The sequence below is a fragment of the Engystomops pustulosus genome, unplaced genomic scaffold (genome assembly GCF_040894005.1).
Source record: "Engystomops pustulosus unplaced genomic scaffold, aEngPut4.maternal MAT_SCAFFOLD_206, whole genome shotgun sequence".
Lineage (NCBI taxonomy): Eukaryota > Metazoa > Chordata > Amphibia > Anura > Leptodactylidae > Engystomops > Engystomops pustulosus.
Window position 1 is genome coordinate 2,049 of NW_027285086.1, and position 27,690 is coordinate 29,738.

The following is a 27,690-nucleotide window of genomic DNA, read 5'->3' on the forward strand; positions in this document are numbered from 1 at the left end:
TTGGTTGGTGTCTGGTCCCGGCAGCCCTCGCTCTCCTGGGATTGGTTGGTGTGTGGTCCCGGCAGCCCTCGCTCCCCTGGGATTGGTTGGTGTCTGGTCCCGGCAGCCCTCGCTCCCCTGGGATTGGTTGGTCCTGGCAGCCCTCGCTCCCCTGTGATAGGTTGGTGTCTGGTCCCGGCAGCCCTCGCTCTCCTGTGATTGGTTGGTCCCGGCAGCCCTCGCTCCCCTGGGATTGGTTGGTGTCTGGTCCTGGCAGCTCCCGCTCTCCTGGGATTGGTTGGTGTCTGGTCCCGGCAGCCCTCGCTCCCCTGTGATTGGTTGGTGTCTGGTCCCGGCAGCCCTCGCTCTCCTGTGATTGGTTGGTGTCTGGTCCCGGCAGCCCTCGCTCTCCTGGGATTGGTTGGTCCCGGCAGCCCTCGCTCTCCTGTGATTGGTTGGTGTCTGGTCCCGGCAGCCCTCGCTCTCCTGTGATTGGTTGGTCCCGGCAGCCCTCGCTATCCTGGGATTGGTTGGTGTCTGGTCCCGGCAGCCCTCGCTCTCCTGGGATTGGTTGGTGTCTGATCCCAGCAGCCCTCGCTCTCCTGTGATTGGTCCCGGCAGCCCTCGCTCTCCTGGGATTGGTTGGTGTCTGGTCCCAGCAGCCCTCGCTCTCCTGTGATTGGTTGGTCCCGGGAGCCCTCGCTCCCCTGGGATTGGTTGGTCCCGGCAGCCCTCGCTCTCCTGTGATTGGTTGGTGTCTGGTCCCGGCAGCCCTCGCTCTCCTGTGATTGGTTGGTCCCGGCAGCCCTCGCTATCCTGTGATTGGTTGGTGTCTGGTCCCGGCAGCCCTCGCTCTCCTGTGATTGGTTGGTGTCTGGTCCCGGCAGCCCTCGCTCTCCTGTGATTGGTTGGTCCCGGCAGCCCTCGCTATCCTGTGATTGGTTGGTGTCTGGTCCCGGCAGCCCTCGCTCTCCTGTGATTGGTTGGTGTCTGGTCCCGGCAGCCCTCGCTCTCCTGTGATTGGTTGGTGTCTGGTCCCGGCAGCCCTCGCTCCCCTGTGATTGGTTGGTCCCGGCAGCCCTCGCTCCCCTGTGATTGGTTGGTCCCGGCAGCCCTCGCTCCCCTGTGATTGGTTGGTATCTGGTCCCGGCAGCCCTCGCTCCCCTGTGATTGGTTGGTATCTGGTCCCGGCAGCCCTCGCTCCCCTGTGATTGGTTGGTCCCGGCAGCCCTCGCTCCCCTGTGATTGGTTGGTCCCGGCAGCCCTCGCTATCCTGTGATTGGTTGGTGTCTGGTCCCGGCAGCCCTCGCTATCCTGTGATTGGTTGGTGTCTGGTCCCGGCAGCCCTCGCTCTCCTGTGATTGGTTGGTCCCGGCAGCCCTCGCTATCCTGTGATTGGTTGGTGTCTGGTCCCGGCAGCCCTCGCTCTCCTGTGATTGGTTGGTGTCTGGTCCCGGCAGCCCTCGCTCCCCTGTGATTGGTTGGTCCCGGGAGCCCTCGCTCCCCTGGGATTGGTTGGTCCCGGCAGCCCTCGCTCTCCTGTGATTGGTTGGTGTCTGGTCCCGGCAGCCCTCGCTCTCCTGTGATTGGTTGGTCCCGGCAGCCCTCGCTATCCTGTGATTGGTTGGTGTCTGGTCCCGGCAGCCCTCGCTCTCCTGTGATTGGTTGGTGTCTGGTCCCGGCAGCCCTCGCTCCCCTGTGATTGGTTGGTATCTGGTCCCGGCAGCCCTCGCTCCCCTGTGATTGGTTGGTATCTGGTCCCGGCAGCCCTCGCTCCCCTGTGATTGGTGCGTTGTGTCTTGTAGCTAAGGTTCCCTTCCCGCTGACTCTGCGCTTCAAGCCGATGTTGCAGCAGGGGATTGAGCTGCTGTCCCTGGACGCCTCCTGGTAAGTGACTCCTCCCCCCTCCCCTCCCCCGCTCATCATGGCCGCTCATCCGCTTCTCTCCGCAGGGTCAGCTCTGCTTCCTGGTATTTCCTCAATGTGTTTGGTCTGAGGAGCATCTACTCCCTGATCCTGGGGCAGGACAATGGTAAGAGGCCCCTGCAGTACCCTGTCTGACCAGGCGGAGGCGCCTCGGCTGCCAGTACTTACCTGTGTGTCTCCTCAGCTGCAGACCAGTCACGCGTCATGCAGGAGCAGATGACCGGAGCGGCCATGGCTATGCCCGCGGACACCAACAAGGCCTTCAAGGTGAGTGCACCCCCCTCCCCTAATGCTCCCCCTGCACCCCCCTCCCCTAATGCTCCCCCTGCACCCCCCTCCCCTAATGCTCCCCCTGCACCCCCCTCCCCTAATGCTCCCCCTGCACCCCCCTCCCCTAATGCTCCCCCTGCACCCCCTCCCCTAATGCTCCCCCTGCACCCCCCTCCCCTAATGCTCCCCCTGCACCCCCCTCCCCTAATGCTCCCCCTGCACCCCCCTCCCCTAATGCTCCCCCTGCACCCCCCTCCCCTAATGCTCCCCCTGCACCCCCCTCCCCTAATGCTCCCCCTGCACCCCCCTCCCCTAATGCTCCCCCTGCACCCCCCTCCCCTAATGCTCCCCCTGCACCCCCCTCCCCTAATGCTCCCCCTGCACCCCCCTCCCCTAATGCTCCCCCTGCACCCCCCTCCCCTAATGCTCCCCCTGCACCCCCCTCCCCTAATGCTCCCCCTGCACCCCCCTCCCCTAATGCTCCCCCTGCACCCCCCTCCCCTAATGCTCCCCCTGCACCCCCCTCCCCTAATGCTCCCCCTGCACCCCCCTCCCCTAATGCTCCCCCGCACCCCCCTCCCCTAATGCTCCCCCTGCACCCCCCTCCCCTAATGCTCCCCCTGCACCCCCCTCCCCTAATGCTCCCCCTGCACCCCCCTCCCCTAATGCTCCCCCTGCACCCCCCTCCCCTAATGCTCCCCCTGCACCCCCCTCCCCTAATGCTCCCCCGCACCCCCCTCCCCTAATGCTCCCCCTGCACCCCCCTCCCCTAATGCTCCCCCTGCACCCCCCTCCCCTAATGCTCCCCCTGCACCCCCCTCCCCTAATGCTCCCCCTGCACCCCCCTCCCCTAATGCTCCCCCTGCACCCCCCTCCCCTAATGCTCCCCCTGCACCCCCCTCCCCTAATGCTCCCCCTGCACCCCCCTCCCCTAATGCTCCCCCTGCACCCCCCTCCCCTAATGCTCCCCCTGCACCCCCCTCCCCTAATGCTCCCCCTGCACCCCCCTCCCCTAATGCTCCCCCTGCACCCCCCCTCCCCTAATGCTCCCCCTGCACCCCCTCCCCTAATGCTCCCCCTGCACCCCCCTCCCCTAATGCTCCCCCTGCACCCCCCTCCCCTAATGCTCCCCCTGCACCCCCCTCCCCTAATGCTCCCCCTGCACCCCCCTCCCCTAATGCTCCCCCTGCACCCCCCTCCCCTAATGCTCCCCCTGCACCCCCCTCCCCTAATGCTCCCCCTGCACCCCCCTCCCCTAATGCTCCCCCTGCACCCCCCTCCCCTAATGCTCCCCCTGCACCCCCCTCCCCTAATGCTCCCCCTGCACCCCCCTCCCCTAATGCTCCCCCTGCACCCCCCTCCCCTAATGCTCCCCCTGCACCCCCCTCCCCTAATGCTCCCCCTGCACCCCCCTCCCCTAATGCTCCCCCTGCACCCCCCTCCCCTAATGCTCCCCCTGCACCCCCCTCCCCTAATGCTCCCCCGCACCCCCCTCCCCTAATGCTCCCCCGCACCCCCCTCCCCTAATGCTCCCCCTGCACCCCCCTCCCCTAATGCTCCCCCTGCACCCCCCTCCCCTAATGCTCCCCCTGCACCCCCCTCCCCTAATGCTCCCCCTGCACCCCCCTCCCCTAATGCTCCCCCTGCACCCCCCTCCCCTAATGCTCCCCCTGCACCCCCCTCCCCTAATGCTCCCCCTGCACCCCCCTCCCCTAATGCTCCCCCTGCACCCCCCTCCCCTAATGCTCCCCCTGCACCCCCCTCCCCTAATGCTCCCCCTGCACCCCCCTCCCCTAATGCTCCCCCTGCACCCCCCTCCCCTAATGCTCCCCCTGCACCCCCCTCCCCTAATGCTCCCCCTGCACCCCCCTCCCCTAATGCTCCCCCTGCACCCCCCTCCCCTAATGCTCCCCCTGCACCCCCCTCCCCTAATGCTCCCCCTGCACCCCCCTCCCCTAATGCTCCCCCGCACCCCCCTCCCCTAATGCTCCCCCGCACCCCCCTCCCCTAATGCTCCCCCTGCACCCCCCTCCCCTAATGCTCCCCCTGCACCCCCCTCCCCTAATGCTCCCCCTGCACCCCCCTCCCCTAATGCTCCCCCTGCACCCCCCTCCCCTAATGCTCCCCCTGCACCCCCCTCCCCTAATGCTCCCCCTGCACCCCCCTCCCCTAATGCTCCCCCTGCACCCCCCTCCCCTAATGCTCCCCCTGCACCCCCCTCCCCTAATGCTCCCCCTGCACCCCCCTCCCCTAATGCTCCCCCTGCACCCCCCTCCCCTAATGCTCCCCCTGCACCCCCCTCTCCTAATGCTCCCCCTGCACCCCCTTCCCCTAATGCTCCCCCTGCACCCCCCTCCCCTAATGCTTCCCCTGCACCCCCCTCCCCTAATGCTCCCCCTGCACCCCCCTCCCCTAATGCTCCCCCTGCACCCCCCTCCCCTAATGCACCCCCCTCCCCTAATGCACCCCCCTCCCCTAATGCACCCCCCTCCCCTAATGCACCCCCCTCCCCTAATGCACCCCCCTCCCCTAATGCTCCCCCTGCACCCCCCCTCCCCTAATGCTCCCCCTGCACCCCCCCTCCCCTAATGCTCCCCCTGCACCCCCCCTCCCCTAATGCTCCCCCTGCACCCCCCTCCCCTAATGCTCCCCCTGCACCCCCCTCCCCTAATGCTCCCCCTGCACCCCCCTCCCCTAATGCACCCCCCTCCCCTAATGCTCCCCCTGCACCCCCCCTCCCCTAATGCTCCCCCTGCACCCCCCCTCCCCTAATGCTCCCCCTGCACCACCTCCCCTAATGCTCCCCCTGCACCCCCCTCCCCTAATGCTCCCCCTGCACCCCCCCTCCCCTAATGCTTCCCCTGCACCCCCCTCCCCTAATGCTCCCCCTGCACCCCCCTCCCCTAATGCACCCCCCTCCCCTAATGCTCCCCCCTCCCCTAATGCTCCCCCTGCACCCCCCCTCCCCTAATGCTCCCCCTGCACCCCCTCCCCTAATGCTCCCCCTGCACCCCCCCTCCCCTAATGCTCCCCCTGCACCCCCCCTCCCCTAATGCTCCCCCTGCACCCCCCTCCCCTAATGCTCCCCCTGCACCCCCCTCCCCTAATGCACCCCCCTCCCCTAATGCTCCCCCCTCCCCTAATGCTCCCCCTGCACCCCCCCTCCCCTAATGCTCCCCCTGCACCCCCTCCCCTAATGCTCCCCCTGCACCCCCCCTCCCCTAATGCTCCCCCTGCACCCCCTCCCCTAATGCTCCCCCTGCACCCCCCTCCCCTAATGCTCCCCCTGCACCCCCCCTCCCCTAATGCTCCCCCTGCACCCCCCCTCCCCTAATGCTCCCCCTGCACCCCCCTCTCCTAATGCTCCCCCTGCACCCCCCTCCCCTAATGCTCCCCCTGCACCCCCCTCTCCTAATGCTCCCCCTGCACCCCCCTCTCCTAATGCTCCCCCTGCACCCCCCTCTCCTAATGCTCCCCCTGCACCCCCCTCCCCTAATGCTCCCCCTGCACCCCCCTCTCCTAATGCTCCCCCTGCACCCCCCTCCCCTAATGCTCCCCCTGCACCCCCCTCTCCTAATGCTCCCCCTGCACCCCCCTCTCCTAATGCTCCCCCTGCACCCCCTCCCCTAATGCTCCCCCTGCACCCCCCTCCCCTAATGCTCCCCCTGCACCCCCCTCTCCTAATGCTCCCCCTGCACCCCCCTCTCCTAATGCTCCCCCTGCACCCCCCTCTCCTAATGCTCCCCCTGCACCCCCCTCTCCTAATGCTCCCCCTGCACCCCCTCCCCTAATGCTCCCCCTGCACCCCCCTCCCCTAATGCTCCCCCTGCACCCCCCTCTCCTAATGCTCCCCCTGCACCCCCTCCCCTAATGCTCCCCCTGCACCCCCCTCCCCTAATGCTCCCCCTGCACCCCCCTCTCCTAATGCTCCCCCTGCTCCCCCCTCTCCTAATGCTCCCCCTGCACCCCCCTCTCCTAATGCTCCCCCTGCACCCCCCTCTCCTAATGCTCCCCCTGCACCCCCTCCCCTAATGCTCCCCCTGCACCCCCCTCCCCTAATGCTCCCCCTGCACCCCCCTCCCCTAATGCTCCCCCTGCACCCCCCTCTCCTAATGCTCCCCCTGCACCCCCCTCTCCTAATGCTCCCCCTGCACCCCCCTCTCCTAATGCTCCCCCTGCACCCCCCTCCCCTAATGCTCCCCCTGCACCCCCCTCCCCTAATGCTCCCCCTGCACCCCCCTCTCCTAATGCTCCCCCTGCACCCCCCTCTCCTAATGCTCCCCCTGCACCCCCTCCCCTAATGCTCCCCCTGCACCCCCCTCCCCTAATGCTCCCCCTGCACCCCCCTCTCCTAATGCTCCCCCTGCACCCCCTCCCCTAATGCTCCCCCTGCACCCCCCTCCCCTAATGCTCCCCCTGCACCCCCCTCTCCTAATGCTCCCCCTGCACCCCCCTCTCCTAATGCTTCCCCTGCACCCCCCTCCCCTAATGCTCCCCCTGCACCCCCCTCCCCTAATGCTCCCCCTGCACCCCCCTCCCCTAATGCTCCCCCTGCACCCCCCTCTCCTAATGCTCCCCCTGCACCCCCCTCTCCTAATGCTTCCCCTGCACCCCCCTCTCCTAATGCTCCCCCCCTCCCCTTATGCTCCCCCTGCACCCCCCTCCCCTAATGCTCCCCCTGCACCCCCCTCCCCTAATGCTCCCCCTGCACCCCCCCTCCCCTAATGCTCCCCCTGCACCCCCCCTCCCCTAATGCTCCCCCTGCACCCCCCTCCCCTAATGCTCCCCCTGCACCCCCCCTCCCCTAATGCTCCCCCTGCACCCCCCTCCCCTAATGCTCCCCCCCTCCCCTTATGCACCCCCTTGCATTATGCTCTCTGTCATCAGACGGAGTGGGAGGCCCTGGAGCTCACTGACCACCAGTGGGCGCTGGACGACCTGGAGGAAGATCTCATGGGGACGGATCTGAACTTCGAGGGGATGTTCAAGAGGGAGCTGCAAACCTCCATCTTCTGAGCATGATACGGGCAGAGGAGGATGGTGGTTGTAGTCCTTTAGTCCACTTCTGTTTACAGGTGGCTCCAGATCCCCAGGCGTGCTGCGGGGTCTCCCTGCCGGACCACTGCCTGATCCCTGGGACCACCACTCGCTCCATCAATTAGTTCTTGTTGTTGTTTTTGTTAAATTATTTATCGCTTTAACCTTATTAAATGTTTTATAATTAGTGTCTGATGTCATCACAACTGGGGGTCATCCACAGGGGACACGTGTGCAGGGGGGGCTTCCACCAGCTCCATACAGCAACGGATCTAACTACAACTCCAACCGTCCTCCCTATCCTCACTAGTCACGAACATGAGCAATAGTGAGTGCAGCTCTGGGGTATAATACAGGATGTAACTCGGGATCAGTACAGGATAAGTAATGTCATGTATGTACACAGTGACTGCACCAGCAGCAGAATAGTGAGTGCAGCTCTGGGGTATAATACAGGATGTAACTCAGGATCAGTACAGGATAAGTAATGTCATGTATGTACACAGTGACTGCACCAGCAGCAGAATAGTGAGTGCAGCTCTGGGGTATAATACAGGATGTAACTCAGGATCAGTACAGGATAAGTAATGTCATGTATGTACACAGTGACTGCACCAGCAGCAGAATAGTGAGTGCAGCTCTGGGGTATAATACAGGATGTAACTCAGGATCAGTACAGGATAAGTAATGTCATGTATGTACACAGTGACTGCACCAGCAGCAGAATAGTGAGTGCAGCTCTGGGGTATAATACAGGATGTAACTCAGGATCAGTACAGGATAAGTAATGTCATGTATGTACAGTGACTGCACCAGCAGCAGAATAGTGAGTGCAGCTCTGGAGTATAATACAGGATGTAACTCAGGATCAGTACAGGATAAGTAATGCCATGTATGTACACAGTGACTGCACCAGCAGCAGAATAGTGAGTGCAGCTCTGGAGTATAATACAGGATGTAACTCAGGATCAGTACAGGATAAGTAATGTCATGTATGTACACAGTGACTGCACCAGCAGCAGAATAGTGAGTGCAGCTCTGGGGTATAATACAGGATGTAACTCAGGATCAGTACAGGATAAGTAATGTCATGTATGTACACAGTGACTGCAGCAGCAGCAGAATAGTGAGTGCAGCTCTGGGGTATAATACAGGATGTAACTCAGGATCAGTACAGGATAAGTAATGTCATGTATGTACACAGTGACTGCACCAGCAGCAGAATAGTGAGTGCAGCTCTGGAGTATAATACAGGATGTAACTCAGGATCAGTACAGGATAAGTAATGTCATGTATGTACACAGTGACTGCACCAGCAGCAGAATAGTGAGTGCAGCTCTGGGGTATAATACAGGATGTAACTCAGGATCAGTACAGGATAAGTAATGTCATGTATGTACACAGTGACTGCACCAGCAGCAGAATAGTGAGTGCAGCTCTGGAGTATAATACAGGATGTAACTCAGGATCAGTACAGGATAAGTAATGTCATGTATGTACACAGTGACTGCATCAGCAGCAGAATAGTGAGTACAGCTCTGGAGTATAATACAGGATGTAACTCAGGATCAGTACAGGATAAGTAATGTCATGTATGTACACAGTGACTGCACCAGCAGCAGTATAGTTAGTGCAGCTCTGGGGTATAATACAGGATGTAACTCAGGATCAGTACAGGATAAGTAATGTCATGTATGTACACAGTGACTGCACCAGCAGCAGAATAGTGAGTGCAGCTCTGGAGTATAATACAGGATGTAACTCAGGATCAGTACAGGATAAGTAATGTCATGTATGTACACAGTGACTGCACCAGCAGAATAGTGAGTGCAGCTCTGGGGTATAATACAGGATGTAACTCAGGATCAGTACAGGATAAGTAATGTCATGTATGTACACAGTGACTGCACCAGCAGCAGAATAGTGAGTGCAGCTCTGGGATATAATACAGGATGTAACTCAGGATCAGTACAGGATAAGTAATGTCATGTATGTACACAGTGACTGCACCAGCAGCAGAATAGTGAGTGCAGCTCTGGGGTATAATACAGGATGTAACTCAGGATCAGTACAGGATAAGTAATGTCATGTATGTACACAGTGACTGCACCAGCAGCAGAATAGTGAGTGCAGCTCTGGGGTATAATACAGGATGTAACTCAGGATCAGTACAGGATAAGTAATGTCATGTATGTACACAGTGACTGCACCAGCAGCAGAATAGTGAGTGCAGCTCTGGAGTATAATACAGGATATAACTCAGGATCAGTACAGGATAAGTAATGTCATGTATGTACACAGTGATTGCACCAGCAGCAGAATAGTGAGTGCAGCTCTGGGGTATAATACAGGATGTAACTCAGGATCAGTACAGGATAAGTAATGTCATGTATGTACACAGTGACTGCACCAGCAGCAGTATAGTTAGTGCAGCTCTGGAGTATAATACAGGATGTAACTCAGGATCAGTACAGGATAAGTAATGTCATGTATGTACACAGTGACTGCACCAGCAGCAGAATAGTGAGTGCAGCTCTGGAGTATAATACAGGATGTAACTCAGGATCAGTACAGGATAAGTAATGTCATGTATGTACACAGTGACTGCACCAGCAGAATAGTGAGTGCAGCTCTGGGGTATAATACAGGATGTAACTCAGGATCAGTACAGGATAAGTAATGTCATGTATGTACACAGTGACTGCACCAGCAGCAGAATAGTGAGTGCAGCTCTGGGGTATAATACAGGATGTAACTCAGGATCAGTACAGGATAAGTAATGTCATGTATGTACACAGTGACTGCACCAGCAGCAGAATAGTGAGTGCAGCTCTGGGATATAATACAGGATGTAACTCAGGATCAGTACAGGATAAGTAATGTCATGTATGTACACAGTGACTGCACCAGCAGCAGAATAGTGAGTGCAGCTCTGGGGTATAATACAGGATGTAACTCAGGATCAGTACAGGATAAGTAATGTCATGTATGTACACAGTGACTGCACCAGCAGCAGAATAGTGAGTGCAGCTCTGGGGTATAATACAGGATGTAACTCAGGATCAGTACAGGATAAGTAATGTCATGTATGTACACAGTGACTGCACCAGCAGCAGAATAGTGAGTGCAGCTCTGGGATATAATACAGGATGTAACTCAGGATCAGTACAGGATAAGTAATGTCATGTATGTACACAGTGACTGCACCAGCAGCAGAATAGTGAGTGCAGCTCTGGGGTATAATACAGGATGTAACTCAGGATCAGTACAGGATAAGTAATGTCATGTATGTACACAGTGACTGCACCAGCAGCAGAATAGTGAGTGCAGCTCTGGGGTATAATACAGGATGTAACTCAGGATCAGTACAGGATAAGTAATGTCATGTATGTACACAGTGACTGCACCAGCAGCAGAATAGTGAGTGCAGCTCTGGGGTATGATACAGGATGTAACTCAGGATCAGTACAGGATAAGTAATGTCATGTATGTACAGTGACTGCACCAGCAGCAGAATAGTGAGTGCAGCTCTGGAGTATAATACAGGATGTAACTCAGGATCAGTACAGGATAAGTAATGTCATGTATATACACAGTGACTGCACCAGCAGCAGAATAGTGAGTGCAGCTCTGGAGTATAATACAGGATGTAACTCAGGATCAGTACAGGATAAGTAATGTCATGTATGTACACAGTGACTGCACCAGCAGCAGAATAGTGAGTGCAGCTCTGGAGTATAATACAGGATGTAACTCAGGATCAGTACAGGATAAGTAATGTCATGTATGTACACAGTGACTGCACCAGCAGCAGAATAGTGAGTGCAGCTCTGGGGTATAATACAGGATGTAACTCAGGATCAGTACAGGATAAGTAATGTCATGTATGTACACAGTGACTGCACCAGCAGCAGAATAGTGAGTGCAGCTCTGGAGTATAATACAGGATGTAACTCAGGATCAGTACAGGATAAGTAATGTCATGTATGTACACAGTGACTGCACCAGCAGCAGAATAGTGAGTGCAGCTCTGGGGTATAATACAGGATGTAACTCAGGATCAGTACAGGATAAGTAATGTCATGTATGTACACAGTGACTGCACCAGCAGCAGAATAGTGAGTGCAGCTCTGGGGTATGATACAGGATGTAACTCAGGATCAGTACAGGATAAGTAATGTCATGTATGTACACAGTGACTGCACCAGCAGCAGAATAGTGAGTGCAGCTCTGGGGTATAATACAGGATGTAACTCAGGATCAGTACAGGATAAGTAATGTCATGTATGTACACAGTGACTGCACCTGCAGCAGAATAGTGAGTGCAGCTCTGGAGTATAATACAGGATGTAACTCAGGATCAGTACAGGATAAGTAATGTCATGTATGTACACAGTGACTGCCCCAGCAGCAGATAGTGAGTGCAGCTCTGGGGTGTAATACAGGATGTAACTCAGGATCAGTACAGGATAAGTAATGTCATGTATGTACACAGTGACTGCACCAGCAGCAGAATAGTGAGTGCAGCTCTGGTGTATAATACAGGATGTAACTCAGGATCAGTACAGGAGAAGTAATGTCATGTATGTACACAGTGACTGCACCAGCAGCAGAATAGTGAGTGCAGCTCTGGGGTATAATACAGGATGTAACTCAGGATCAGTACAGGATAAGTAATGTCATGTATGTACACAGTGACTGCACCAGCAGCAGAATAGTGAGTGCAGCTCTGGGGTATAATACAGGATGTAACTCAGGATCAGTACAGGATAAGTAATGTCATGTATGTACACAGTGACTGCACCAGCAGCAGAATAGTGAGTGCAGCTCTGGGGTATAATACAGGATGTAACTCAGGATCAGTACAGGATAAGTAATGTCATGTATGTACACAGTGACTGCACCAGCAGCAGAATAGTGAGTGCAGCTCTGGGGTATGATACAGGATGTAACTCAGGATCAGTACAGGATAAGTAATGTCATGTATGTACACAGTGACTGCACCAGCAGCAGAATAGTGAGTGCAGCTCTGGGGTATAATACAGGATGTAACTCAGGATCAGTACAGGATAAGTAATGTCATGTATGTACACAGTGACTGCACCAGCAGCAGAATAGTGAGTGCAGCTCTGGAGTATAATACAGGATATAACTCAGGATCAGTACAGGATAAGTAATGTCATGTATGTACACAGTGATTGCACCAGCAGCAGAATAGTGAGTGCAGCTCTGGGGTGTAATACAGGATGTAACTCAGGATCAGTACAGGATAAGTAATGTCATGTATGTACACAGTGACTGCACCAGCAGCAGAATAGTGAGTGCAGCTCTGGAGTATAATACAGGATGTAACTCAGGATCAGTACAGGATAAGTAATGTCATGTATATACACAGTGACTGCACCAGCAGCAGAATAGTGAGTGCAGCTCTGGAGTATAATACAGGATGTAACTCAGGATCAGTACAGGATAAGTAATGTCATGTATGTACACAGTGACTGCACCAGCAGCAGAATAGTGAGTGCAGCTCTGGAGTATAATACAGGATGTAACTCAGGATCAGTACAGGATAAGTAATGTCATGTATGTACACAGTGACTGCACCAGCAGCAGAATAGTGAGTGCAGCTCTGGGGTATAATACAGGATGTAACTCAGGATCAGTACAGGATAAGTAATGTCATGTATGTACACAGTGACTGCACCAGCAGCAGAATAGTGAGTGCAGCTCTGGAGTATAATACAGGATGTAACTCAGGATCAGTACAGGATAAGTAATGTCATGTATGTACACAGTGACTGCACCAGCAGCAGAATAGTGAGTGCAGCTCTGGGGTATAATACAGGATGTAACTCAGGATCAGTACAGGATAAGTAATGTCATGTATGTACACAGTGACTGCACCAGCAGCAGAATAGTGAGTGCAGCTCTGGGGTATGATACAGGATGTAACTCAGGATCAGTACAGGATAAGTAATGTCATGTATGTACACAGTGACTGCACCAGCAGCAGAATAGTGAGTGCAGCTCTGGGGTATAATACAGGATGTAACTCAGGATCAGTACAGGATAAGTAATGTCATGTATGTACACAGTGACTGCACCTGCAGCAGAATAGTGAGTGCAGCTCTGGAGTATAATACAGGATGTAACTCAGGATCAGTACAGGATAAGTAATGTCATGTATGTACACAGTGACTGCCCCAGCAGCAGATAGTGAGTGCAGCTCTGGGGTGTAATACAGGATGTAACTCAGGATCAGTACAGGATAAGTAATGTCATGTATGTACACAGTGACTGCACCAGCAGCAGAATAGTGAGTGCAGCTCTGGTGTATAATACAGGATGTAACTCAGGATCAGTACAGGAGAAGTAATGTCATGTATGTACACAGTGACTGCACCAGCAGCAGAATAGTGAGTGGAGCTCTGGGGTATAATACAGGATGTAACTCAGGATCAGTACAGGATAAGTAATGTCATGTATGTACACAGTGACTGCACCAGCAGCAGAATAGTGAGTGCAGCTCTGGGGTATAATACAGGATGTAACTCAGGATCAGTACAGGATAAGTAATGTCATGTATGTACACAGTGACTGCACCAGCAGCAGAATAGTGAGTGCAGCTCTGGGGTATAATACAGGATGTAACTCAGGATCAGTACAGGATAAGTAATGTCATGTATGTACACAGTGACTGCACCAGCAGCAGAATAGTGAGTGCAGCTCTGGGGTATAATACAGGATGTAACTCAGGATCAGTACAGGATAAGTAATGTCATGTATGTACACAGTGACTGCACCAGCAGCAGAATAGTGAGTGCAGCTCTGGGGTATGATACAGGATGTAACTCAGGATCAGTACAGGATAAGTAATGTCATGTATGTACACAGTGACTGCACCAGCAGCAGAATAGTGAGTGCAGCTCTGGGGTATAATACAGGATGTAACTCAGGATCAGTACAGGATAAGTAATGTCATGTATGTACACAGTGACTGCACCAGCAGCAGAATAGTGAGTGCAGCTCTGGAGTATAATACAGGATATAACTCAGGATCAGTACAGGATAAGTAATGTCATGTATGTACACAGTGATTGCACCAGCAGCAGAATAGTGAGTGCAGCTCTGGGGTGTAATACAGGATGTAACTCAGGATCAGTACAGGATAAGTAATGTCATGTATGTACACAGTGACTGCACCAGCAGCAGAATAGTGAGTGCAGCTCTGGAGTATAATACAGGATGTAACTCAGGATCAGTACAGGATAAGTAATGTCATGTATGTACACAGTGACTGCACCAGCAGAATAGTGAGTGCAGCTCTGGGGTATAATACAGGATGTAACTCAGGATCAGTACAGGATAAGTAATGTCATGTATGTACACAGTGACTGCACCAGCAGCAGAATAGTGAGTGCAGCTCTGGGGTATAATACAGGATGTAACTCAGGATCAGTACAGGATAAGTAATGTCATGTATGTACACAGTGACTGCACCAGCAGCAGAATAGTGAGTGCAGCTCTGGGATATAATACAGGATGTAACTCAGGATCAGTACAGGATAAGTAATGTCATGTATGTACACAGTGACTGCACCAGCAGCAGAATAGTGAGTGCAGCTCTGGGGTATAATACAGGATGTAACTCAGGATCAGTACAGGATAAGTAATGTCATGTATGTACACAGTGACTGCACCAGCAGCAGAATAGTGAGTGCAGCTCTGGGGTATAATACAGGATGTAACTCAGGATCAGTACAGGATAAGTAATGTCATGTATGTACAGTGACTGCACCAGCAGCAGAATAGTGAGTGCAGCTCTGGAGTATAATACAGGATGTAACTCAGGATCAGTACAGGATAAGTAATGTCATGTATATACACAGTGACTGCACCAGCAGCAGAATAGTGAGTGCAGCTCTGGAGTATAATACAGGATGTAACTCAGGATCAGTACAGGATAAGTAATGTCATGTATGTACACAGTGACTGCACCAGCAGCAGAATAGTGAGTGCAGCTCTGGAGTATAATACAGGATGTAACTCAGGATCAGTACAGGATAAGTAATGTCATGTATGTACACAGTGACTGCACCAGCAGCAGAATAGTGAGTGCAGCTCTGGGGTATAATACAGGATGTAACTCAGGATCAGTACAGGATAAGTAATGTCATGTATGTACACAGTGACTGCACCAGCAGCAGAATAGTGAGTGCAGCTCTGGAGTATAATACAGGATGTAACTCAGGATCAGTACAGGATAAGTAATGTCATGTATGTACACAGTGACTGCACCAGCAGCAGAATAGTGAGTGCAGCTCTGGGGTATAATACAGGATGTAACTCAGGATCAGTACAGGATAAGTAATGTCATGTATGTACACAGTGACTGCACCAGCAGCAGAATAGTGAGTGCAGCTCTGGGGTATGATACAGGATGTAACTCAGGATCAGTACAGGATAAGTAATGTCATGTATGTACACAGTGACTGCACCAGCAGCAGAATAGTGAGTGCAGCTCTGGGGTATAATACAGGATGTAACTCAGGATCAGTACAGGATAAGTAATGTCATGTATGTACACAGTGACTGCACCTGCAGCAGAATAGTGAGTGCAGCTCTGGAGTATAATACAGGATGTAACTCAGGATCAGTACAGGATAAGTAATGTCATGTATGTACACAGTGACTGCCCCAGCAGCAGATAGTGAGTGCAGCTCTGGGGTGTAATACAGGATGTAACTCAGGATCAGTACAGGATAAGTAATGTCATGTATGTACACAGTGACTGCACCAGCAGCAGAATAGTGAGTGCAGCTCTGGTGTATAATACAGGATGTAACTCAGGATCAGTACAGGAGAAGTAATGTCATGTATGTACACAGTGACTGCACCAGCAGCAGAATAGTGAGTGGAGCTCTGGGGTATAATACAGGATGTAACTCAGGATCAGTACAGGATAAGTAATGTCATGTATGTACACAGTGACTGCACCAGCAGCAGAATAGTGAGTGCAGCTCTGGGGTATAATACAGGATGTAACTCAGGATCAGTACAGGATAAGTAATGTCATGTATGTACACAGTGACTGCACCAGCAGCAGAATAGTGAGTGCAGCTCTGGGGTATAATACAGGATGTAACTCAGGATCAGTACAGGATAAGTAATGTCATGTATGTACACAGTGACTGCACCAGCAGCAGAATAGTGAGTGCAGCTCTGGGGTATAATACAGGATGTAACTCAGGATCAGTACAGGATAAGTAATGTCATGTATGTACACAGTGACTGCACCAGCAGCAGAATAGTGAGTGCAGCTCTGGGGTATGATACAGGATGTAACTCAGGATCAGTACAGGATAAGTAATGTCATGTATGTACACAGTGACTGCACCAGCAGCAGAATAGTGAGTGCAGCTCTGGGGTATAATACAGGATGTAACTCAGGATCAGTACAGGATAAGTAATGTCATGTATGTACACAGTGACTGCACCAGCAGCAGAATAGTGAGTGCAGCTCTGGAGTATAATACAGGATATAACTCAGGATCAGTACAGGATAAGTAATGTCATGTATGTACACAGTGATTGCACCAGCAGCAGAATAGTGAGTGCAGCTCTGGGGTGTAATACAGGATGTAACTCAGGATCAGTACAGGATAAGTAATGTCATGTATGTACACAGTGACTGCACCAGCAGCAGAATAGTGAGTGCAGCTCTGGAGTATAATACAGGATGTAACTCAGGATCAGTACAGGATAAGTAATGTCATGTATGTACACAGTGACTGCACCAGCAGCAGAATAGTGAGTGCAGCTCTGGGGTATAATACAGGATGTAACTCAGGATCAGTACAGGATAAGTAATGTCATGTATGTACAGTGACTGCACCAGCAGCAGAATAGTGAGTGCAGCTCTGGGGTATAATACAGGATGTAACTCAGGATCAGTACAGGATAAGTAATGTCATGTATGTACACAGTGACTGCACCAGCAGCAGAATAGTGAGTGCAGCTCTGGGGTATAATACAGGATGTAACTCAGGATCAGTACAGGATAAGTAATGTCATGTATGTACACAGTGACTGCCCCAGCAGCAGATAGTGAGTGCATCTCTGGTGTTGCTCGTTAGCTGTCTGTTGCTGTGAGAGGCTGTGTGCTGCTGCTGCTCTGAGCTCCAGGAATAATCCACCTCCACCTGGGGCCTGCTCTCTCCCTTCCCAGGGAGGGGGTGGGTTTCCAGGCATGAGCCAGAGCGGCAAGCCCCAGGCTCCTGCTTCCCGGGCCAGGCCGGCGGGGGGCAGGGGTAGCCAGCTACCGGCCAGCGCTATGGAGGACTCAGGGGTGAGACGTTCCACCAGGAGTCGTAGTAATACTGCTCCTGCTCCCCCTGGGTCCAGTGTAAAGAGGCAAACCCAGAAGCTGGATGTCCATGATGGTGCGGGTGAGAGCGGTCCTTCCGGGGCTGGAGCCATGAAGCGGAGTGCTCACAGAGGTAAGGCTGACCATGCGGGGGGAGGCTGGGCGGTGCAGGGGCCCCGGGAGTCTTTGTCCACCTATGCCTCCCGGGTCCAGAGCCACCTCTGTGAGTCTGAACAGGCGACTAAGACCATCAGGAGGCTCCGGGGGGAGCTGCGATGTGCCCGCGCCAGGGCGAACTCAGCGCCAAAGAAGCGAAAAATGGAGGTTAAAGGAGAAATTAATCACCTAAAAGCTGAGATTGATAAGCTGATAAAAAGAAAGACCTTTATTTGTGAGAATAGTGGGCCGTTTCAGGAAAAACTGATTAATGATGACCGATTTGCTCAGATGGCTGATAACAGAGAGCAAAGGCTGAGGGTGCAGTCACACGTTGCAGTTAAAACTGCATCGCAATCAGCTTTAAGGTTCTATTAGGTGCAGTTTTGTCAATTGAACAGGTGAAAGACATGAACTGAATGAGTGAATGACATTTGTGGAGCAGGTTTCCCCTTCAAAATCAAATTCACCCATTCAGTTCATGTCTTTCACCTGTTCAATTGACAAAACTGCACCTAATACCACCTTAAAGCTGATTGCGATGCAGTTTTAACTGCAACGTGTGAACGCACCCTGAAGGGGTTGCAGCCTGCCAGCCAGGTGGAGGAGGAGGATGATGATGACGAGCAGCAGTTCCCACCTGGCGGCCTGCAGGAAGATCAGCAGGCCTCGTGTAGTGGGCCCCCTGCAGGACAGCCAGCAGTAACACCTCGCTCGGGGGAGGACAGTGACACCGGCAGCCAGGGAGGGGCGCTCATGGCAGAGATCCGGCTGCTCGAGTCCCCAGTGCGCATGGAGAACTTTTCTTTTGGTGACGAACTCCCAGAGGAAGCCGCTGGGGGGAGCAGCCGGAGGAAGAGTAAGAAGACCAGGCCAAAGCAGCAAGAAGAGGTGAGATTCATATTTACCCCCCTCCCTGTACACCCCCCCGGGCAAAGCGCAGGGTCAGCTCACTGTGCAAGCCCTGCTACCCAAACCCCCCCGAGTTCTGCTGTGGACCCGGTGCAAAGGTGCAGGGAGATTACAGGTGTGACATCTGATGTGGCGATGGGCTCCGTCTCTGTTTGTGGTAACAGTGGGGGAGCAGGGGAGGCATCGGCCGCAAGGCCGGACAGTCAGGGCGGCTCGGCAGTGGCGATAACATCAAAATCCAGTGCTGTGGTGCGTCCCCTGGTGGGAGGGGGGGATAGCCCAGCACTGGTGGCAGCTTCCGGTGCCTCGGCGCCTCTTCATGCTGTTGCCGCTGATCACTTAGTTGAGGGGCGGCGGCAGTGTGGAGGGGTCGCTGAGGCTGAGGGCTCCGGACCTCCCAGACAAAAAGTGTTATTCTGTGTTGGTGTTGGGGATAATTTGAATTCTGTGGAAATTGAAGATCAGCGGCGCCTCACACCGGCTAAAGAGCAGCGGCGATTGTTACCAAGCCCCAGGAGAAGTAAAATAACATCTGCTACCGATGATGCGGAGGGCACAAGTGTGACAAGAGTTGTGGTCCCCTCTGGGCGATGCGCTGCGGGGGGATCCCCGTCCCTTGTGCCTGAAGATGCGGAGGTGGTCATGTCACCTGATGTTGTTGCTGGTCCAGCCAGTGTGAGTGGTGTCAGTAATGTTGTGGTGGATAATGTGAATGGTGTGAGTGGTGGAGAATCTTTTCCAGCTTTGGGGGTGGGTGATGGAGTGACTGGTGGTGTGAGTGGCGCGGCTGAGTGTAACATGCAGGTGGGTAGTGTTAATGTGGTGGGTGCAGGGGTTGGTCCGGTTGTTCCCCCAGTGGCGGCCCCCGTTAAGAGCTATGCCAGTGTCGCTGCTGGGGGAAGTAGGGTTCCATCATCCTCGTCTCTGGGCTCAGGGGACGGCTTTTTGCAACGGCGCCTCCTGCAGGCCTTACAGAAGGGAGAAAGGACGATCAATGTAGCGGGGCAGGAGGTTGATTTGTCGTTTTGGATAGAGAGGCACGGCCTGTCTGCCTTCCGAGAGCAAAAAGGCAGGGAGACATCATGGTCGCTCCCGACAACCGGGCCGGGTGCTAACCGTAGGAATGTGGTCCGTCTTCGGTGGCGTGGCAGTGATGTGTGTCCCCCTCGGGCACGGGTAGTTGAGCTGCTGCTGAAGATGGATTTCAAGGCAGCTGACATCTTTGCCTTGATCCATCCCTATGGTACATCTGAGTTTGATGTCAGCTTTGTTCGGCCGGAGGGGCTTGAGCTCTTCTGGTCCAACTATGAGCTGAGATACAACGAGCCCGAGTGGCGGGACATTGCTGTGCAAGCAGTGTCCCGCCAGAGCGAACTCAAGAAAGTGACCGTTCTTACCCGTAACAAATCACTATCTTGCTTTGACATCATGACCTGGATGAATCGTTATGGAGAGGTGCTAGGATTACCCGAGAAAAATCGTGACGAGTATGGTATCTGGTCAGGGGCCTGGACCTTCATGGTGAAGTTGAGGCGTTCAGGTAACTCAGTCGCCCACATCCCTTCATCAGCCTTCCTGGGGAGGGATCGGATCCTGATCTTCTACCGGGGGCAGCCTAAGCTGTGTCACAGGTGCGGTGACCCCACACATTTCAGCGGGGTGTCGGCCATCTCGCTGCATCCTGTACAGGGCAGATTAGGTGTAACCTGTGTGGTGACCTCGGTCACCCGTACAGTCGTTGTCCTCTTTCCTTCGCTAATGCAGGCTCAGCCTCAGCGGATGAAAGCCATGAGGCTGAATCTGCTGGGGAGGGGACTAGCAGAGGTGGAGGAATGGAGGGGCCAGGGAAGAAAGACAGGAAAAAGACGCCTGCCCAGCTAAGGCGTCTAGAGAAGCGTCAACAGGAGAGAGAGCGGGGGGAGTCTCGGGCTGCTAGGACAACCTCTGGCGCTATCCTGGAGACCACACCTGTCGCTGAGGCCCCAGGGGATGATGTACTGGATGAGGAGGTCAGGAGGATCGAGAGAGAGGAAGGTGCCACGTCCTCAGACTCCTCCCATTATGAGAGTATGGACGAGGATAATAGGGCGTGGCTAGAGGAAAAGCGTAAGCGTGGCGCCAAAAAGAAGAAAAAGGGTAAAAAGAAGGGAGGTGTAAGATCTTCTCCCACCCTGACAAAGGTACCCAAGGAAGGTGCAACCGACCCCCCGCTGGTCGAACTTTCAAATCGATTCCTGGCCCTGGATGGAGCCTCTCCTGCCGATGGAGGGGCTGAGGGCGAAGGGCCAGAGGTGGCAGAGCCTGCAGGGGGTGCCGAGTCTCCCCCTGGGGAGTCAGGGTCCTCAGGAGGGGAGACTGGCCCAGAGTCTGGAGACGAGGATGAGGGGGCAGGTCCTGGATCTGCCCCTGAAGCATCAGAGGTGCGGGAGATGGACACCACAATATGTCTAAAAAGGGGGTGTTCATTTCCCGAGGGTGGTGGTAAGATGGGTAAAAAGAAAGCTGTCTAACTCAATCACTCATGATGGCGGCACCCACTCCGTTGACGCTGGCATCCATTAATGTCGCCAGCATTAAGTCTGATGCGGCCAGATTTGCGGCCTTTGATTTTCTCGGCCGTGTTGAAGCCGACATTTTATTTTTGCAGGAGACCAGGCTGCCAGATTTGGCGGCCGTGTTTAAAGCTAAGAGGGAATGAAGACACGGGCCTTCCTATTGGTCTCTTGCGGCCGAGCCGTATAGCGGAGTGGCGGTCCTTTTTACCGCACCGGTAGAATGCCGACGAGTTATTGAGTTAGAAATGGGGAGGTGTCTGATCCTGGATGTCCTCATGAAGGGACAAGAACTTCGCCTAATTAACATCTAGGGTCCCCAGTCCAAGTGGTACAGGAAGTGTCTCTTTATGAGGATCAAGCCCTACCTTTTTACAAGTCGGCAGGTGGTCTTTGGAGGGGACTTCAATGCTGTCACGAGGTCCCAGGATAGGGGAGGTTCCAGAGACACGCTGACTTATGATAGCGTCGCTCTTAATAGCATAGCTAGTGAGGCTCGCCTGGTGGATGTCCACATCCGGCACACCCCAGGCCACGCGGGGTTCACCTATTATAGGGGTAGCTGCAGGTCTAGAATAGACAGGTTTTATGTAAAGGAGGAAGCCATTTCTTCACCAGTTTCTGTTGTTGAGGTGGAGTTCTCCGATCACTGTTTAATTTTGTTTTCTCTGAATGTTACAGAGACCCCCCGGATGGGAAGAGGCTACTGGAAGCTCAATTCGTCTCTCCTGGAAGAAGCGGAGATCAGACAATCTTTTGAGGACTTTCTTCAGAGCCAGGTACCTTTGTTGGGCCTTTGTAGCAGTAAGTCAGAGTGGTGGGAGATGCTCAAGAAAAGGGTGGCGAGATTCTTCCGCCAGCTCTCGAGCCTCAGGAGCCTGGACAGGTACCGCCTGTATCAGGGCCTGAGGAGGAAACTCGAGCATCTCGTCTCGACTGGAGGTAGTCGTGAGGACATCTCCAGAGTGAAATCCTTGCTGAAGAGGTGTCAGTACGATAGACACGGGAAATACCGCTCGCCCGACCCTTACAGAAACTGCAAGATGTCAGTGAATGGTAAAGTTGTCACGGGACTGGTTGACAGTACGGGATCCCTGAAAAGGTCCAGATCAGGGATTCTGGAGGTCGTCAGATCCTTCTACTCGCACCTCTTGGGCAGGAAGGATCTAGATCGGGATGTGATGTCGGCTTTCCTGGCTGAAACTGTCCCTGAGCCAGGAGTAGACCCCTCTCTTGATGTTTTGACTGAAGTGATCAGGGAAGTCAGCCTGGCGATTGAAGGGCTCGCCCTCAAGAAATCGCCAGGTCCGGATGGCTTAACATCCGAGTTTTATAAGACCTTTAAGGACGCCTTGGTTCCCCTCTTGACTGAGGTATTCAATGAGTGTCTTTCCTCGGGCGCTCTGCCGAAGTCAATGAGGAGGTCTGCCCTGATCATCCTGTCAAAGGGTAAGGACCGATCTCGTGTTGAGAACTGGCGTCCCATAGCGCTTCTCAATACGGACAGAAAGGTTTTCATAGTTTCATAGTTTATACGGTTGAAAAAAGACACTTGTCCATCAAGTTCAACCAAGGAAGGGAAGGGATTGGATGAGGAAGGGATTTAGGGGAAACAATTCTATATAACATAACCATCAATGTTATTTAGGTGTAAAAAGGCATCTAGACCCTTCTTAAAGCTCTCTGCTGTCCCTGCTGTGACCAGCGCCTGAGGCAGGCTATTCCACAGAGTGACAGTTCTTATAGTAAAAAAGCCCTGTCGCCTCCGGTGATTAAACCTTGTTTTCTCCAGACGGAGACAGTGCCCCCTCGTCTTTTGATTTGATCTAATCTGAAACAACTTTCCACCATATTTTTTATATGGACCATTCATATATTTAAATAAATTAATCATGTCCCCTCGTAGTCGTCTCTTTTCCAGACTAAATAAATCTAGTTGATTTAATCTTTCCTCATAACCAAGACCCTCCATACCCCTTATCATTTTTGTGGCTCTACGTTGAACCCTCTCCAGCTCCAGGGCATCCTTTTTATGGACCGGTGCCCAGAACTGGACAGCATATTCCAGGTGAGGCCGAACCAGTGCCTTGTTCAGGGGTAATATTACATCCCTATCACGAGAGTCCATACCACTTTTGATACACGACAAGATCCTACTAGCTTTAGAGGCAGCTGATTGACATTGCATGCTGTTATTCAATTTATGATCTACTAGTACCCCCAGGTCCTTCTCAACAAGGGACTCTCCCAGATTTACTCCCCCAAGTACATATTTTGCCTTTGGATTATTGGCCCCCAGGTGCATAACCTTACATTTATCCACATTAAACCTCATTTGCCAAGTGGATGACCAAACATTCAGTTTGTCCAAGTCACCCTGCAGCCTATGTACATCCTCCATAGACTGGCAAAGGTGCTGTTTAATCGGCTGGTGCAGTTTGCGCCCCGGCTCCTTTCGGGGACCCAGCACTGCTCTGTTCCAGGCCGCAGTACATTTAGTGCTGTGCTTTGTGTCCGGGAGGCAGTGGAGCAGGGCAGGGCTGGTAACTGGAAGGGGTACTTGCTGTCCTTGGATCAGGCAAAAGCGTTTGATCGGGTTAACCACGAGTACCTCTGGTCTGTCCTTCTGAGGTATGGCCTGCCGGGTTGGTTTGTCAATTGGCTTAAGGTTTTGTACGCAGGGGCAGAGAGTTTCCCGCTTGTGAACGGTTGGATTGGCCGCTCTTTTGATGTCGGGTCTGGTGTTCGCCAGGGTTGTCCTCTGAGCCCACTACTGTACGTGTTCGCGATCGACCCATTCCTTAGGAGGGTTGATCGTGGGCCATTGGTGGGAGTCGGGATGGATCGGGCAGCACCGGAAGCCACTCTTAGAGTGGTAGCGTATGCCGATGATGTCACCGTTTTCGTGTCCTCGGGATGGGAGGCGCAATGGGTGATGTCAGAGGTTGACCGCTACTCAGAGGCTTCTGGGTCCAAGATCAACCGGGATAAGTGTGAGAGTCTCTGGCTGGGAGAGGGAGGTCCAGGCTTTGATCTCCCGGACACTCTTCCAGGGCCCCAGGACTCTGCCAAAGTTCTCGGCATCGAATTTGGCCAGGGGGATTACCCCATGCAAAACTGGGACGGCAGGCTTAAGATCGCCGCCCAGAAGGTGGACCAGTGGAAGGGTTGGTCTTTGACCCTCAGAGAAAGGGTTAATCTGATCAAAACCTACCTGCTCCCGTTGATGATTTATCTGGGCAGTGTGTGCATGTTGCCAGAACCCCTCTGGACTCGGGTGTACAGTCTGTTCTTCCAGCTGTTATGGGGGAATAGGCTGAACCTTATCAAGAGGGAGGTTACTTACCGCACGAGGAGACAAGGAGGGTTGTGTATGGTCAACCCTGTGGTGTTCCTAGTGAATACCTTTCTTAAGATCAATGTAGCAAACCTCTGGAAAGAGAGGGCTCCTCCGTGGGTATACTCCTGTAGGGGATGGTTTCGGCCTTTCTTCCAGGAATGGGAGACAGGAGGGCAAGTGAAGGATCTTCGCACACCGCATGGGCATCTTCCGGCTTACGCTACCCCGGTTCTGAAGGTGATTCGCCGGTGGGGTCTGGGAATGTGGGAGATCAGGACCATGTCGAGGAAAGTCCTTGACAAGAGGGTTCTGTTGACCCATTTCCAGAAGCCTCAGGGCCCTCAGGGATTGCCTAAGTCGGGATCTGGGGGTGGGTTTGAGTTTATTGAATTCCATCAGGATCCCCTTGAAGTTTTGGGACGTGACTTGGCGCTGCTTCCATGGAAAGCTGTGTGTGAGGGACAATCTGAAGTGTAGGAGCTCTGAGGAAAGGGGTTGTCCCCGGGAGGAGTGCGGTGGTCTGCTGGAGAGCATGGACCACTTCCTGCTTCATTGTCCTTTTAACACAGAGGTGTACAGCCGGGTGGGCGCTTCCATCCATTGGCCCGGGTTGGCCGGTCTCTCCTATGCGGAGTGGGCCTATGGAGCATTCAGAGGCCTGGGTGGCCGGGACCGCTGCACGTTATTCCTAGTCAGTCTAGTGGTCAGGTACCACACGTGGAACGCACGGTGTTTAGTATCGACGCAGCGTAAAATCCTCCCAGTGGATGAGGTGGTTAGGAACATTCTGGGTGACCTGGTGAAGGTGCGCTCTCTGGAGTATGAGAGGCTGGGCACGGGGAGGGCCTCTCTCCTTAGTGTCCCTTAGTCTGTCCTCTCCCTCCTGATGAAGGTGCGCTCTCTGGAGTATGAGAGGCTGGGCACGGGGAGGACCTCTCTCCTTAGTGCCCCTTAGTCTGTCCTCTCCCTCCTGGTGAAGGTGCGCTCTCTGGAGTATGAGAGGCTGGGCACGGGGAGGGCCTCTCTTTTTTGGAGGGGGTTCTCCTTTAGTGTCCCTTAGTCTGTCATCTCCTCTCCTGGTGTTGGGCTGATGCTGCACTGTAGATTTTTGTTTTGTGTTCTGAGCATGTAGTGATGTTGAGCTTGCAGGCGCCGAACCTGGGCTTTATGTGGTTTGTATTTATGTTGTTGAGATTTTATTTGTATTCTGTTTTCTTTATGTTGTGTTGTAAATACTGTATATATTGTATATATTGTATATAGTGGGGTTTGGGATTAGTGTTAGGTTGAGAGGGGGGTGATGGTGGTGGGATTTACGAACTGACCTTGGACTCTATGACCCTGGGCACTGGTCTGGACTACTTAACGCAAACTTTGGACGTTAGACCAGTGTCTGGGGGGAAGGGGAGGTTGCGGGCGAGGGATTTAGTTTAGTGTAGTGTTGTGTGTATTATGTATTATATATTTAAAAAAAAAAAAAAAAACGGGTGTGGGATGTGGTCTGTGTGGGGTGGTTTGTTATTAGAGGGTGTGGGGTGGGTTTATGTATATTTATAGTCATTTTTGTTTATTTGTGGGTGTGGCTTGTCTTATTGTTTATTGGTTTGGTTTAGGTTGTGATAATCGGTTGGGTGGGGGTTGTGGTATTTGGTGTTCATTCATTTCGGTGTATTGTAAGTTATTGTTTTTGCTAGGAGTGAATGTGGCTGGACCAGCAGGTAAGATATTGTATATAGTGTATATTAGGTTTTGTTTGTATTGTTATGTTTTTTTACTTTTATATAAAATAAAAGATCTACAGGATGTAACTCAGGATCAGTACAGGATAAGTAATGTCATGTATGTACACAGTGACTGCACCAGCAGCAGAATAGTGAGTGCAGCTCTGGGGTATAATACAGGATGTAACTCAGGATCAGTACAGGATAAGTAATGTCATGTATGTACACAGTGACTGCACCAGCAGCAGAATAGTGAGTGCAGCTCTGGGGTATAATACAGGATGTAACTCAGGATCAGTACAGGATAAGTAATGTCATGTATGTACACAGTGACTACACCAGCAGCAGAATAGTGAGTGCAGCTCTGGGGTATAATACAGGATGTAACTCAGGATCAGTACAGGATAAGTAATGTCATGTATGTACACAGTGACTGCACCAGCAGCAGAATAGTGAGTGCAGCTCTGGGATATAATACAGGATGTAACTCAGGATCAGTACAGGATAAGTAATGTCATGTATGTACAGTGACTGCACCAGCAGCAGAATAGTGAGTGCAGCTCTGGAGTATAATACAGGATGTAACTCAGGATCAGTACAGGATAAGTAATGTCATGTATGTACACAGTGACTGCACCAGCAGCAGAATAGTGAGTGCAGCTCTGGTGTATAATACAGGATGTAACTCCGTATCAGTACAGGATAAGTAATGTCATGTATGTACAGTGACTGCACCAGCAGCAGAATAGTGAGAGCAGCTCTGGGGTATAATACAGGATGTAACTCAGGATCAGTACAGGATAAGTAATGTCATGTATGTACACAGTGACTGCACCAGCAGCAGAATAGTGAGTGCAGCTCTGGGATATAATACAGGATGTAACTCAGGATCAGTACAGGATAAGTAATGTCATGTATGTACAGTGACTGCACCAGCAGCAGAATAGTGAGTGCTGGATCATTCTGCTGTGAACTGCTGACGGGTGTGGTTGTGTTCAGCTGAGCTCCTGCACCACCTGGAGCAAACCCAATCCACCCAGGCCTGCTCTCTCCTCCCCAGGGAGGGAGTGGGTTCTGTGGGATGAATCCTGCAGGAAAGTCCCAGGCTCCTGTCTCCCGGACCAGGCCGGCGGGGGGCAGGAGAAGCCAGTTACCGGCCAAATCGGAGGGGGTGAGAAGATCTGCCCGGAGCCAAGGACGCAGCGATGTGACCTCGGCTGCCACCCCCAAGACCCAGGGAAGCCGCAAGGTCTCCGGAACACAGAAGATCAAGGCAAGTGACATCAGCCTGAGTGCTCCTCCTGGAAAGCTGGATGTATGTGCGGGAAAGCTGGGTGGTTCAGCTGGAAAGCTGGGTGCTCACGGAGGTGTGCAAAAAGCATGGGGTGATCTTAAGGCCCGGGAGTCTGCTACCATCTATGGCTCCCGGAT

General features: G+C 53.2%; 1 protein-coding gene across 1 annotated transcript; it reads left to right on the forward strand.

Moving 5' to 3' along the window:
• Positions 1 to 1,684: 1,684 nt before the first annotated feature.
• On the forward strand, positions 1,685 to 7,400 carry LOC140109496 (ER membrane protein complex subunit 3-like; the record flags this gene model as incomplete). The annotated part of the gene is made up of 4 exons (XM_072132020.1): positions 1,685 to 1,866; positions 1,932 to 2,011; positions 2,090 to 2,172; positions 7,063 to 7,400. Coding segments are annotated over 4 exons (474 nt in total), but the record flags the coding sequence as incomplete, so codon positions are not given.
• Positions 7,401 to 27,690: the final 20,290 nt, after the last annotated feature.